The 13097-nt window shown below is 40.9% G+C and overlaps 1 protein-coding gene across 3 annotated transcripts in view; it reads right to left on the bottom strand.

Moving 5' to 3' along the window:
• Nucleotides 1-4063: 4063 nt before the first annotated feature.
• Nucleotides 4064-13097, bottom strand: part of B3GNT2 (UDP-GlcNAc:betaGal beta-1,3-N-acetylglucosaminyltransferase 2) — a 156358-nt gene continuing 147324 nt past the window's right edge. For all 3 annotated transcript variants that reach the window (XM_028514547.2, XM_028514548.2, XM_036028024.1), the window contains one exon: nucleotides 4064-6020. In XM_028514547.2, coding sequence (XP_028370348.1) covers nucleotides 4818-6011 — 1194 coding nt within the window. In that variant the 5' untranslated portion in view covers nucleotides 6012-6020 and the 3' untranslated portion in view covers nucleotides 4064-4817. The remainder of the gene's footprint in view (nucleotides 6021-13097) is intronic.

Genomic DNA, 13097 nt, shown 5'->3' with positions numbered 1-13097 from the left:
TGTGTGGATTTTGCAATGAGATAGGGCAAGTGGAAAAAGGCATTCTAAGCCCAGCACCTTGGACCCTTGAACAAGAGGAGAAAGAGCCCAGGAGGCCATTAATTCAAAGAAGGCAGGAGCTGGGCTTTTCTCTAGTGTACAGGGAGATCTTGGGTAGGGCCAGTCTGAGGCTGGGAGGGCCTGGCCACTTCTCACCCACCTAGGGATATTTTGGCAGCTGAAAGGGTGCTGTCTGGGCAGGTTTGGGTATCTGTAAATGAGTCCAGAGGCCCCTTCCAAAGGCCACCTCCTTAGCTTCTGAGCTCTGCAGAGGGCAGCGTGGAGGACAGGGCTTAGGTGATAAGCAGGAAGAGAATGTTAGTTGAAGACAAGCCAGGTAAGTGCTGGTCATAGGATGGTAGGTTTCCAGGGCAATGCACAAGCCCTTGCTAACACTTAGGATGCCAGTTCACGTGGCTTACTGCTTAAGAGGATGAGAGCACATTCCCCTGATGCCTGGCAGCTGTCAGGAAACTGCAAGCACCTTTGTTGCACCACCAGGCCTTGACTTAGAAATGAGCCCTTGGAATACGATCAAATTAAAAATTTTACTTTGCTACTTCAGTGCAATCAATACAATCCCTTTTAGAGTACACAATATGCAGGAAGAAAGCAACTGTCAAAGCTCAAAGCCACCATAGTTGCTTGGGTGAAAATTCCTAAACATAGAAAGTGAGAGGAAAGAAGAGAAGCAGGAAATACACCTAAACAAGATTCCGTCTTCCAATTTAAGAGTGCATGTGTGTGTAACTGAAATACAGTATTAGTGTATTATTGTGTACACATATATACGTGAATGCTGTATTTCAGTATTCTAAGATATAACCTTTCATATTTTAACATCTCTGCAATTGGGGTACATCTTACATTTGATATAAATCATTGAACTGGCAGTTTTTTAGTGGTATATAAAAGTACTGCATCTTAAAATTAGTAAGTATGATAAGTCACATGCAAAATTACAAGATTTTGGGGGCTCCCTAAAGACAAAAATGTCTCATTCATGGCCTCTACCTTTCATGATATATCACGGGCAAAAAAAAACATTTCTAATATATTACTTTAAACCTGAATTAATCAGGATCATAGCCTAATTTTTCAGATTTATTTTTAATGCTAAAGTTCATCAAAATTATTTGATAGATGTTCCTAGCAGATAATAAATTGAATAAAAATTTGAATTATATTGAATATTATGTATTATATTGAATTATATTGAATAAAATCAATATAGAACATTAAGGAAAAACTTAATTTACCCAATAATCTTAATAGCCTGGCACATAAAGTATTTGTTTTCTTGTTCCAAATAAGAATTTTTACTTCACCTGACATTTTTCATAAGGTAAATCCCAGAGAAGTTAACTTCTGGTCCAAGTAAAGGCTTCATTCTTTTCTGCTTTCCTGGAAGTAAATAAGTCACCCTTTGCCTTAATAAATACATTTCCCTCTTTCTGCATGAGGGCCGATACAAACTACAACAGCAAATATTCCAGGCCATTATCAAACAGGAGTATCAACGTAGAAGATGGCTGCACTTTGGGTGCCTTTAATTCTGGGATCAATTTCGAACTGTAACTCAAAGTATTCCTTCCACGTCCTGCCCTTCTTTTCCATTCTCCCTCAGCCAACTCAAGAATAAAGATGGGTAGCCCTGGCCCAGTGGCTCAGTTGATTAGAGCCTCATCCTGTACACCAAAAAGTCGCAGGTTCCAGTCCCTGTCAAGGCACATACTTAGGTTGCGTGTTCGATCCCCAGCCAGGGTGCATATGGAAGGCAACTGATTGATGTTTCTCTCTCTCTCTCCCCTTTCTTCTTTCTCTCTCAAGTCAATAAAAACATACCCTTAGGTGAGGATTAAAAAAAAATTGAGATGGGTATAACCAGGGTCAAGGATGGCAATAAGCCATTCTGGTATCTTTCATCCTTTTCCTCTTAAGGCCTAGTTGAGTTTAGGAAAAATCTAAACCCTGGCAATGTTTATTCAGCCTTTGACCTTCAAACTCAAAATCAACAAGACATGGGAGTGGCCATGAAAAAAATCCAAATGCCAGTTTCACTGAGCTCTCCATTATTGATCAGTTCTGAAAGAATGATTTAACTGTGATGCTTACATTCATGGAATGGAAGCTCAGGGGAGAATCCACCTCGTGGGCACCAAGAGAGGGCTCCCTGACTGAAGGACCCATCAATACCATGATTGAGCCCAGGCCTCTGTAGAGCTCTAAAAACCAAGTATCCCTTTGCTGAAAAGCCCGTGAGATGGGTGTGGGCTCAGGTAACCACTACACAAGAACTTCTGCCATATTAAAGAGGGGCCAGAGATCATCTCACCCACCAAACATCACCAGCACCAAGGATTTATACTCAAACAATGGCACATGTCAACTGAAGGCTCACAAGAGGCCGTCAGTAGCCCTCCAAACATATTTCAAAAGCTGCTACATCTCTTCTTTCTCTGCAGACTTGAAAGTGAAAAGAATTCCCTGGAAGAAAAAATTAAAGAAATTCCCCTCAGAGGAAAAATTATTACCTAAAAATGCACAGTCAAGTTACACAGACACATGCAAATTGTGAACCAATTACCAGCGAATCTTCTGATAGCATTGTTATTCTTCTCTAAACCTAATGTGGTAACACTGCTCTCCAGGAGGTGTGCTAGCAACCACTGGAGAGGCCAGATGCAGGCACATGAAACCTTTAGAAGGACCAAGTTTACCACAGTCTTCAAGCCCACGTTCACTATCTGTGTCCTCATAATTGTTCATACATGGCCTCAACATTCCCAGTAGGAGAGGACAGTCTGCTAAATGGTCTAACACTGATCCCTTCTGTTTTTTGAGCTTCATCAAATGTCTACTTGTTCTTACTTGACCATTGGCAATTTCTTCTCAACACGAATCTAGGTGAGAAACCTGAGTGGTAAAGGCTGCCCCTCCCCCTTTCTTGATTTTAGTTAATTGATTTGAAAGAGGGAGAGAGGAAGGGTGAGGGGAGAAAGAGAGAGACGCTGATTTATTCTTCCACTTACTTATGTCTTCATTGGTTGATTTTTGTATGTGCCCTGACCCGGACCAAACCTGCAACCTTCGCATAGCAGGATAATGCTCTAAGCAACTGATCTACCCAGCGACAGCAGGCTGCCTCTATATTTCATCACTGTGGATACAAACCCCAAAATGGATATAATTTTTTTTTAAATGCTGCTCCATTTTCTAGTTAAATTCTTTACACTCACTGAAAACATAAATAAATACTCATACTCCTCTTTTAAGGACTTGACTTGGGAAAGCACTTTTATGAATTTTAAGTGTGAAGACAGATAACCCACTGAGACAGAGAAAAAGTTATAGTTCAATATCACTATAACAGTTTCTGGGGGTGGGGGTGGGAATGGCTTGTTTGGGGAAAGTGTAATCAAACACAGAAAGCAAAAAGAGATCATAGATTACTACCCATTATACATGACAATTAAAAATGCAAAGACTTTTATTTTAATCTTTGTATAGTTCCCAGAATTACAATAGGTAAGAATCCTGATTTCTATAAACACAAAAAAAAATTCAAGAAAGCATGTTACAAGATGGTATATATAATCAACAATTTGGCAGAATTTTGTCACCTGTAGCAATTCACAGGTCTCCAAAAAATGAATTCTAAAATTAAAAAATAACAGCTTTATTTAACATATGTTACATCTTACATTTAAAATAACATGCTCTATTAAATATTTTATCAACAACACTGTATACAAATAAAATATTACACAAAATATATTTAAGAAAATGTTTTGGTCGTTGATCTGAACAATAAATAAAAACACAGGCACTTCTACACTGAGACAGGGAAGCAGTCACTACTCAGAATAATTTTGTATAAGCAACACGTGAAGATATGGCAAGAACTGAATCCAGGAGAAACCACTCAAGACAAAGTCTGCTACTTCAATTTTTTCACTTCAAGTTCAAAAGTTGCATATGCTTTCCTGGTCCACATTAAAAAATCATAAACACAGTCTGACTGCCAGTGTCAATTCAATCTTTAGTTGGCCATTATGGAATCATACTCATATCTGCAAACACTAAAAACAGAGAACTGTTATGATACCATGTAGCAAACCAAACACAAGAATAGTTACTGTGTTCCTGTATTACAGTCCTTTACTATGACCATAACAAGATAAACTGGGTAACACAGTGATTCTCATTTTGTAAAATTAACTGATTGTATTAACACAAGAAAATACTGCTGGCGTAGCAGAAAATTTCGGCAGCAGTCAATTTTTCTAGACAATTTAAAAAAATCATCCAAATTTTATAATAATGAATTTTATTCCACTTCACAAAAACTGTTGAACCATGTATAACAAATCATTTGTATACAATAGTTTTATAAGTACCTAAATTGCAGGTAATTCACTTATTATAATGGAGAGTAGGAATATTACCATATTTGGGTGAAACAAAAATAACTTAAAATAGTCAAGTTCCAAAAACTTATTATTTCAGGTAAAAAGGGGTAACTTAAAAAATAATGACCACTAACCAACAAGAAGAATTGGAACCAACTGTCCTGCCATATCCTTCTCTAAAAATTACGATCTTCTGCTTTCCCTCTTCAGAAAGTACCACATTGAAGGGTTTAGAGGCCCTCAAATAGATACTACTTATGAAGGCAATTTTGATGGTTAAACATAGAAATTTGCCCTAATGAGAGAACACAATGTGGAAACTATCCAAGACATCTCTTTCTATGGGAAATTTAGTTTGTGTATATTTTAGCAATTTAAATGAGCATTTTGCAACCGAGACCAAATATCAATCATCTCTTGAGGTTTTCTACTATGTACTAACATCAGATCTAGATAGGAACAAATATTATTCCTTTTTTTCTCTTCTATATCAAATGTCTTAAAGCCTTTGTGTTTCTCTGGAACGAGGCCAAGTTTCTGAAGGCACATTCCAGTATAAACATCATCAATGGGGTAGAGAAAGACCCGGTCGGTTACGTTGTACAGCCTCAGAGCCAAGTGGCCGGAATAGAGGAATCCACCCCCTCCGGCATAAGGCGGGTAGACGCCAGTGTAAACAACTTCTGGGATGTAGTACTTCAGCTTCTTATCCCGATGAGGTCCAGCGTTGTGGATCACATCACCTATAAACAAATCTTTGGCTTTGTTTTTGGATAAGCTATTCAAGTAATTCAGGATGTGATGGGTATTCACAAAAACATCATCATCGCCCTTAAACACAAACTCGGCGTTTGGGCAGGAAGTGCTCACCCATCTGAGAAAGAGTACTTCTTTCAGGGACAAGTTGAAGAAAGTGTCTCTGTAGTTCCACATAAGAATGTCTTGGTGCTTCTCACTCTCAAATTTCAGCATATCTGAAAGATCGGGATGGTTGTCCTCTGGGGGTGTCTGGCCTAGTAAGAAGACACGCACCACTGTTTGGTTCCCCACGTTGGTTTCTCTGCCCCAAGATTCCCGAATTGCTTGCCTTCTAGAGAAATGTGGAGTGAGGGACTTAATCGCCAGCAGTAAGAAGGGCTTCTTTGCACACTTACCTGGTTGATCTATAAGCAGTGAGTAATTTCGACATCTCAAATACAGCAGAAAGTCTTTAAACCTGTCCGGCAAATTGTTGAAATCTGAAACTGCAGATTGGACCCTTAGGTCAGGTTCACAATAATTCAGATGGCTTATGTTGGAAAACCCATTCAGTTCCCCTGTATGGTTTGCCAACATGCCCAAAATGGGATTGTACCGCCTGTTCAGCTTTTCTTGTTCTCGATTCCAATATGCCACCGGAAGGTCAGATGTCTTCCAGAACTTTTCTTTGGGTATTATTACTTCCCCCTTTCCATTTTTTTCTTGGTTACTGCTTTTGGAGACTTCCACAATCAAATAAATGAAGGCATTTACCATCATCAGGATACCCAACAACTTTATTCTCCGACGTCCAACACTCATTTCTCATATCTGGAACAAAAGGGAGGAACATTGTATTAATTGAATAATTATTAGTCTGCATTTGCTCACATATGTTACTTGCCTCTTTGTTGTTACCTTCCTTGGAAGAGTGGGTTAGAGCACAGATTCTAGACTTGCATGGCCTAGTTTCAAATCATGGCCCTACTGTTCTAGCTGTGTGGCCTCAGGCAAGTTGTAGAACTGATGTCTCAACTTCTCCATCTATGAAATGGAGCTAATGACCCACTTCATAGACTGGGTTTGAGGGCTAAATGATTTTCCATGTAAAGCTTTTAAAACAGTGGCTGGCCCATAGCAAGCAGTATATAAGTAGCTGTTAACACTGTGGCTGTTTTAGACACCAGAAGGCAAAAATATGCATTTACTAAATAACCTCACAGCTGTTCAACTTCCTTGCTTACAAGGACACATATAAACTAGTGAGCTTCGTGATTTGCCTACAATTCATAATAACAAATGCATTTTATATTGTGATCCAGTACATACATGCACACACACACATAACTTTACAATGCAGGGCAAAAGTACATTTATAGCTGTTAGTACACAAAACAAAGTTTATTCTTGTATTATTATTTATTAATGATTGTACTATTTTCCATGCAAACTGTAAACCTACTTTTGCCCCGCCCTGCATTTATAGGTGTTGCAATATGTGTAATTCCATGTAATTCACTCCAATTTTTTATTTTATTCTATTTCATTTTTAAAAAGTGGAGGTCCCAACCCTGAATTGTTTCCCAACCTTTCATGGATTAGAAAACAAGGGCAGAGAGATTAAGATGCTTGCCCAGGGCTGAAGAGCCAGGAGGTGAAGGAGCCACTAAGCACACTGAGTGCTCAGAGACATAAAATGAAAAGAGTCATACCAGTTTTACCCCAATATCCCAAAACCGATAACAATTCAAACGCCATCAACAGAAGAATAGATTATCAAACTGTAGTATGTCCATACAATGGAATAACCCTGAGCAATAAAAAGGAAACTACTGCCACTACAACGAGAGCACATTAAGAGTGAAAGACCTCAAATTCAATTCATGTCCGGTTCAAGAAGACAAAATTAATACAGGTCCTAGATATCTGAAAGTGATGGACAGAAGCAGGAGGGAGCGTTCTAGAGTATAGAAATGTACTACGTATGCCTTCATTGGAATGAGAAATCCATGGGTGTATATATTTGTCGAAACTCAAAATGTATACTTAAGATCTCTGCTGTTTATAGAAAAAGCAAAAGAGAAATGAAAATGACATTTTAGTGAACTATCAAAGGCCAAAAACAGATTTGAGTCTGTAGCCAATAGAAAAACAAAGAAAGAATAAGACACAGTTTGCTGGGGATGTAACTCCAGAGTCTAACACTGCTGAGACAGAGGACCTACACAAAAATAACCATTCAGATAAGCTTGACATTGAAAGACAAACCAAAAAAAGTGGACTGGCAATGCACTGAAAAAATTTCTTTTCAGATTAATTCTATGACTGAGCTTTTATCCTTATAAAAGAACCCCAAAGTAGTATTGCATCCCATGCACTGTGCATTATTTAATTTGATACAGTGAGTCTATGAAGTAGGTGCTATTACTTTTATTCATATTTTATACCTGAGGAAACAGATTTAAAGAACTAGCTGTGTTAAGGGCAGAGCTGGAATTCCAGCCAAAGCAATTGGGTACCAAGGCCATTGTGTCAAATGGTACCCAGTTTTCTCCAACTTCTAGAACAAAATTGTGTGATCATGTTTTAATCAAGGATAGCGCTTACTTTAAAAAAAAATGTAGGAGCATTTTTAAGTTCAGAGTTCTAACAAATAGTCCCAAGGTAGAAGAAGTATTTGTCACGCTGAGAATGCCATGGAGCTACTACATGTTGGGCAGTCTAGATTAATCGATCGGAATTCCCAAGCTATTTTCTGTCTCTTAAAATCTGTTTAGAGATCCTACTCTAATTGCTTGTATTTACCACTGCTAAATAGCTTTGTTTATGGGCATACAAGTAAAAAGTGTTTTTAAAAAACAAGCCCCTACTCCCCCAAAGCTTTTGCACATCTACAGAGCACGGCAGATGATAAAGTTGTGTGTGCCTTCAGCTCACCCATGTAGACTCCCCCCACCATCCATCTCTCCCCTCACTTCCCTGCCACTACTCACCTCTACCCCTCAAGCTCCCACCACTGAGCCACCAAGAAAAGGCCTTGTTAAATATCCTCCAAAGAAAGTAATAAAAAATACAAGACATTTCTGACTCCTTAATTACATTTTTAAAGGACCCCAAGTCACCTACAGCCTGAATAATTCAAAATGTCCACGCCTAAGTCATCAGTCCACACCCTGCTTAGATGATGTCATTTCAAAGGTGCTTGTGGGCAAACCTTATGAGCAAATTGGAGGTCCAAGTCCAGTACACCTTCGCTATAGGCCTTACTTGCAAGGACAAGAGAGCTCAAATGGACACCAAGAATGCATTTGCATTAATATTTCATATAGTTAGAAGCATTAGTTGTCTCTTTAGAAAGTAAATCACTGATAGTTTCAAGCTTTGTTTTTTGGTGGGGTGGTGGGGTGGGGGGAGTCTTCCAGATTTGAGACTAACACTTTTCAAAAATAATTCTCTCTAAATTGGGATAACTCTCCTAAAGCTAAAGTAGCACTGGACCCAGTATCTCTGATCTCTAAAAGTTTTAGGCCCTTTGTGTGGACAGGCTGGAAAAAGGGCAATGAGGAAAGGTTTGAGGGTGAACAGAAAAAGACCACAATGAGGAAAAATATTTGGAAGGGTACTCAGGAAAAAACAGCATACACTATGAACAGCTAACTACTTGACAGAAATTTTCAACTCAGAAGAGGAATATGAGTATCAGTAGACTAACACTGAAATTCTAGAGTAAAAGAAGACAGCTTAAGGGGACAAATGGGGAGCACAGTACTTTACTAAGTTAACTTTCCTAGGAAAAGATTCAGGATGAATAACACGTTAAATGATTCTAGATAACAGCCAGCTGTGCATCCAGACTATGGGGCAAAGCCATGGACATCTGGATACAGCCAGAACCGCCTGAAGAAAGGGTGTAAAGTTTCTATCATGGAAAGCACAGACCCTTCTTGGGGAATACTTTGAGGAACACACTAGGCGTGCTGACCCTGGCCCAAGATTTCCATGTTCATCCACTGTAATTCGGGATTTTATTTCCATTATCAAGACCCAGCCAGGGCCTCCCACCACCTCAGCTAAGACAGGCCTTTGTAGCTCTCGCGGCAACACCATCCTCACCTGCTGTCTGCTCAAGGATTCTGGTCCACAGAGCTTTTTCCTGCCCATCTCTCATATGCATCCCCTAAGGGAAGGTGAGAGGAGAGCACTTCACCATTGAGAAAAATGGAGGCTCAGAGAGGCGGTTAACTGAGCTGCCTAAATGTTACAAACTATTAAGTAACAAGAGCTCTTTGGATCTCCTTTTTCTACAAGGCACATCCAGGCCAACACGGAAGGTACTGTTCGAGGTCAAGAGTAAAGCCTCAAGGGCTGGCTCAAGACTGAAAAGACCCAAGGCACAGGGTCATGGTACATTTGATGTTACCAAGACTCTCCAAAAAAGGGAAAGCAGGATTACCAGGAAGCACCCAGTCCCCGCCTCTGAGAGTGGCCCAGCATTCCTTGTCTAAATTTCCAAGTGTGCTGCTGGAGCTAACTCTTACCACTACTTGCTTAAGGGCACTTCTTTCCAGCCAATCTGAGAAGGAAGGGTGGGAAAACTGAGGTTCTCAATTGCACATATCCATCAAGTTTAAATGTCATCTTTCATTTGGGAACAGGGCACAGTCCCTTGCATGAGAACTCTGCTTTTGGCAGACTCTTACCACAAACCAAAGTTCACAGAAAGGAAGATAAAACAGTGACCCCATAAAAACATCTGTGGGAAAAAGCGCTCTGAATGTCTGACTAAACAGTCCCATTGCAGACACAAACCAATTCTTTGAGCAGGAAGCCATTCAATACATTGCTTAAGAATGTGAGTAAGAAAACGTTACCCCAACTCTGGGGAAGACGTTACACAACCCTCACTGTGAAACACAGAATTCTGACTGTGAGTAACAGAAACAGGAGGAAATCCCATGTACAAAGAACGTCCTTAACTTTTCACCTTGTGCTTAGGCATGAAGTCTCCCCAACAAGGACCAAACAGTGTTGAAATTTCCAAAACACATCAGTTGAATTTGTTTCTTTAATGAAAAGCAGTGTCCTCATTTTGTAATTAAAATATTTAGAAAAACAAGGTAGAGACCGAAAAACACATTGTTTAGCTGAAAATGGATTACAAAATAGTACACACTACGTGAAAATCCAGATAAAATACCACACAAAACCCAAACCGGTTTAATCAGGGTACTAGGGTTACCGGCTACTTGAGCCCTCTCTAACGCTGCCACAGCATCTCTCTCCTCGAATGGCCACCACCACACACATCTGGACTGCCAGGGCGGGGGGAGGGGTGGGGGGATGGGAGTACATCACACAAATTCCCAATGCCGAGTTCTCACTGCTGCAGCCCGCACCTCCGGCCTGTGTCATGGCTGCGCACAGTGCCCAGACACGCTATCGCTGTCCTGGACCCTGCAGCGTTCAGCAGGGGCTCTGTCACATCCATCCCCACGTCATCTGCACACCTTTCCTTGGGCTTATGCTGCTGGCCTGGAGCCCTCTGTTAGAAGGATTCGTAACAACAGTAGTAAAATATGAACATCTGCTTTAGTATAATAAATACTTATGTACCTGCCAGGCACTAGGCATCCTACGAGGCAGCTGGTCACACAGAAGTGATTTACCTTGCCCAAGGTCACACATCTAGTAAATGGCAGAGCCAGGGTTTAAACCCAGGCTGTTCAGCTCCGGAGTAAGAATTTTAAATCGTGATGCCAGTGAATGCTGCTGCACAGGCTTATGACTAAAGGAACTAAAGGGATGCAAGTCTTATTTTCAACGGTTCACCTTCTTTAAAGGTATTAAATATTTTAAAGCTTTTGTACATTTTAACTGACAAAACAACCATGAGTCAAAGTTAGATATGGGGGGGCCGAGCCATGTCATAAGTAACATTTATTGAATGATCACGCTGTAGACCAAGCTCTGGGCAAAACACCTCATGTACCTCACTTTGTTTCCCAATATGCAGTCCAAACGTTCCCATGGTTTCACTCATGGACACTACTAACTACCCTGGGAAGCACTAAAGAGGATGATCCTAGAGGCTCCCTCCATTCCCGGAAGCCCCATAAACAAGGAAGCAAAGTGCTGGCCAGAAGATACTTTAACTTGGCTCCTGACAGCCACAAAGACTGACTCGCACAAAACTCGAGTCCAGGATGGACACCCATCCACCAAGGGGCTCCGGCAAGTCAGACAGGTGGTCAGAGACAGAACCAGCACCCATACCCAGGCCCTCAAGTACCAAAGTTACGGAAAAAAGAAAGGCAGGGCCGTCTTCTAATTATGAAATAAAGTGACCAGTTACCCCCATCCAGTCAGGCTGAGGCAAGTGGGCTGGAATCCAAGCTGATTCGACCACAGGAGACTGGGTTAGCAGCCTTGGTGTCCACAGGGTCCTGCTTCCTGATCTCTTTCTTGCAGAAACCTCACAAATCCTCAAAGAGGGAAAGAGCACAAGCCAGATGCCATATCATGGGGGCAGGGAAACCATGTTTACTCTTTGGAGAACGTGTCTATCATTCTGCCTGGCTCCTGCTCTCCCCCACCCTCCAGGAGCCTGGCCAGAGTGCCTTTCCTAAATCCTTTCCTACCAGGCTGCTTCCATCTGTTGCCTGGCCCTTGCCAGCCATTTCCAGGTTCTGCTCAGATGAACAGGGACAGGGACAGTTTGCAGTTAAGTGATTCTAGGGGAGAGAACAGCTTCTAACATGCAAGGCAGACACAGGGGATGATAAGGTTCAAATGAGGTGACTCTGTTGGACCAGAGATCTGGGCCATATCTAGAGCTTGTTTCTTAATAGAAACAAGAAGCCTAGTCTTGGTTCTTGCCAGGCCTGGGGCGCAGCCCTGAGACTGCCCTCACAACCTCACCTCGAGACTGGCATGAAGCGAGAATGTGTGTCTGACTCTGCTTTCTGGTCTGGAAGTCTTGGAGGCAGCTAAATTCAAGGAATTTTGTTCATTGTCATTACTAGTACCCTCCATGTACAAAATTAAAAGGAAAAGTACATATAATGAATCGATTCACCAGCACATCCCCATAGGCAACATCATATGCCCAAGTGGCAGGACATGTTCTGGTACCCACTGTTTAAATCCCCCCAGAGCCCAGCCAGCATGGCTGATTTTTCTCAAATGATACTCATCATCAAAATCAAATCAAATCAATCCCTAAGTTGATTCTTCAAATACACACACACATATAGATAGATAGATAGATAGATAGATAGATATAGATATAGATATCTCTATATATCTATATCTACCTATCTATAGATAGGTAGATATAGATATATAGAACTTTCAGAAAATTTAGCTAACAACAGAGAATTAACCCCACCAGAGGCCATCCTGCCCCTGCCTTTAATAAAACTGGTAAAAGTTTTGTATCTTCAGTGTAATGATTGTAATCCCAGATCCATTTTCACTTGGGAAAGCTGGCCCAGCATCTGGAGTTAGACAGCCCAAAGTTAAATTCTAGTTATGCTACCCACTTAGCTGTGTGATCTTAGGCAAACTGTCTGACCTCTCTGAGCCCCAGTTTCCTCGTCTGTAAAGTGGGGATGATATAACCTACCACACCACTCTGTCATCTGCCACACAATGGACATTCTACAGTTCTTCAGAAGTTTGACTCCTCCATCAAATACTAAATGAAAGCATGTTTCTAAAGTTTTGTCCTCCACTGTCTCTTTCATAAATTTACTCTTTGTGGAAACTCATATATCCACTGCCTTAAACATCACCTCCAAAAGGAAGATTACAAACTGATCCAGTTAACTCTAGATATTAGTTTCTAAATGCTTTGTGGAGACCCTATTCCCAGGCCCCCATTTGCAATGAATCAACTTCCCAAGTACC

The sequence above is a fragment of the Phyllostomus discolor genome, chromosome 6 (assembly GCF_004126475.2).
Source record: "Phyllostomus discolor isolate MPI-MPIP mPhyDis1 chromosome 6, mPhyDis1.pri.v3, whole genome shotgun sequence".
NCBI classification, from domain to species: domain Eukaryota; kingdom Metazoa; phylum Chordata; class Mammalia; order Chiroptera; family Phyllostomidae; genus Phyllostomus; species Phyllostomus discolor.
This window is presented reverse-complemented; position numbering and strand designations above follow the sequence as displayed.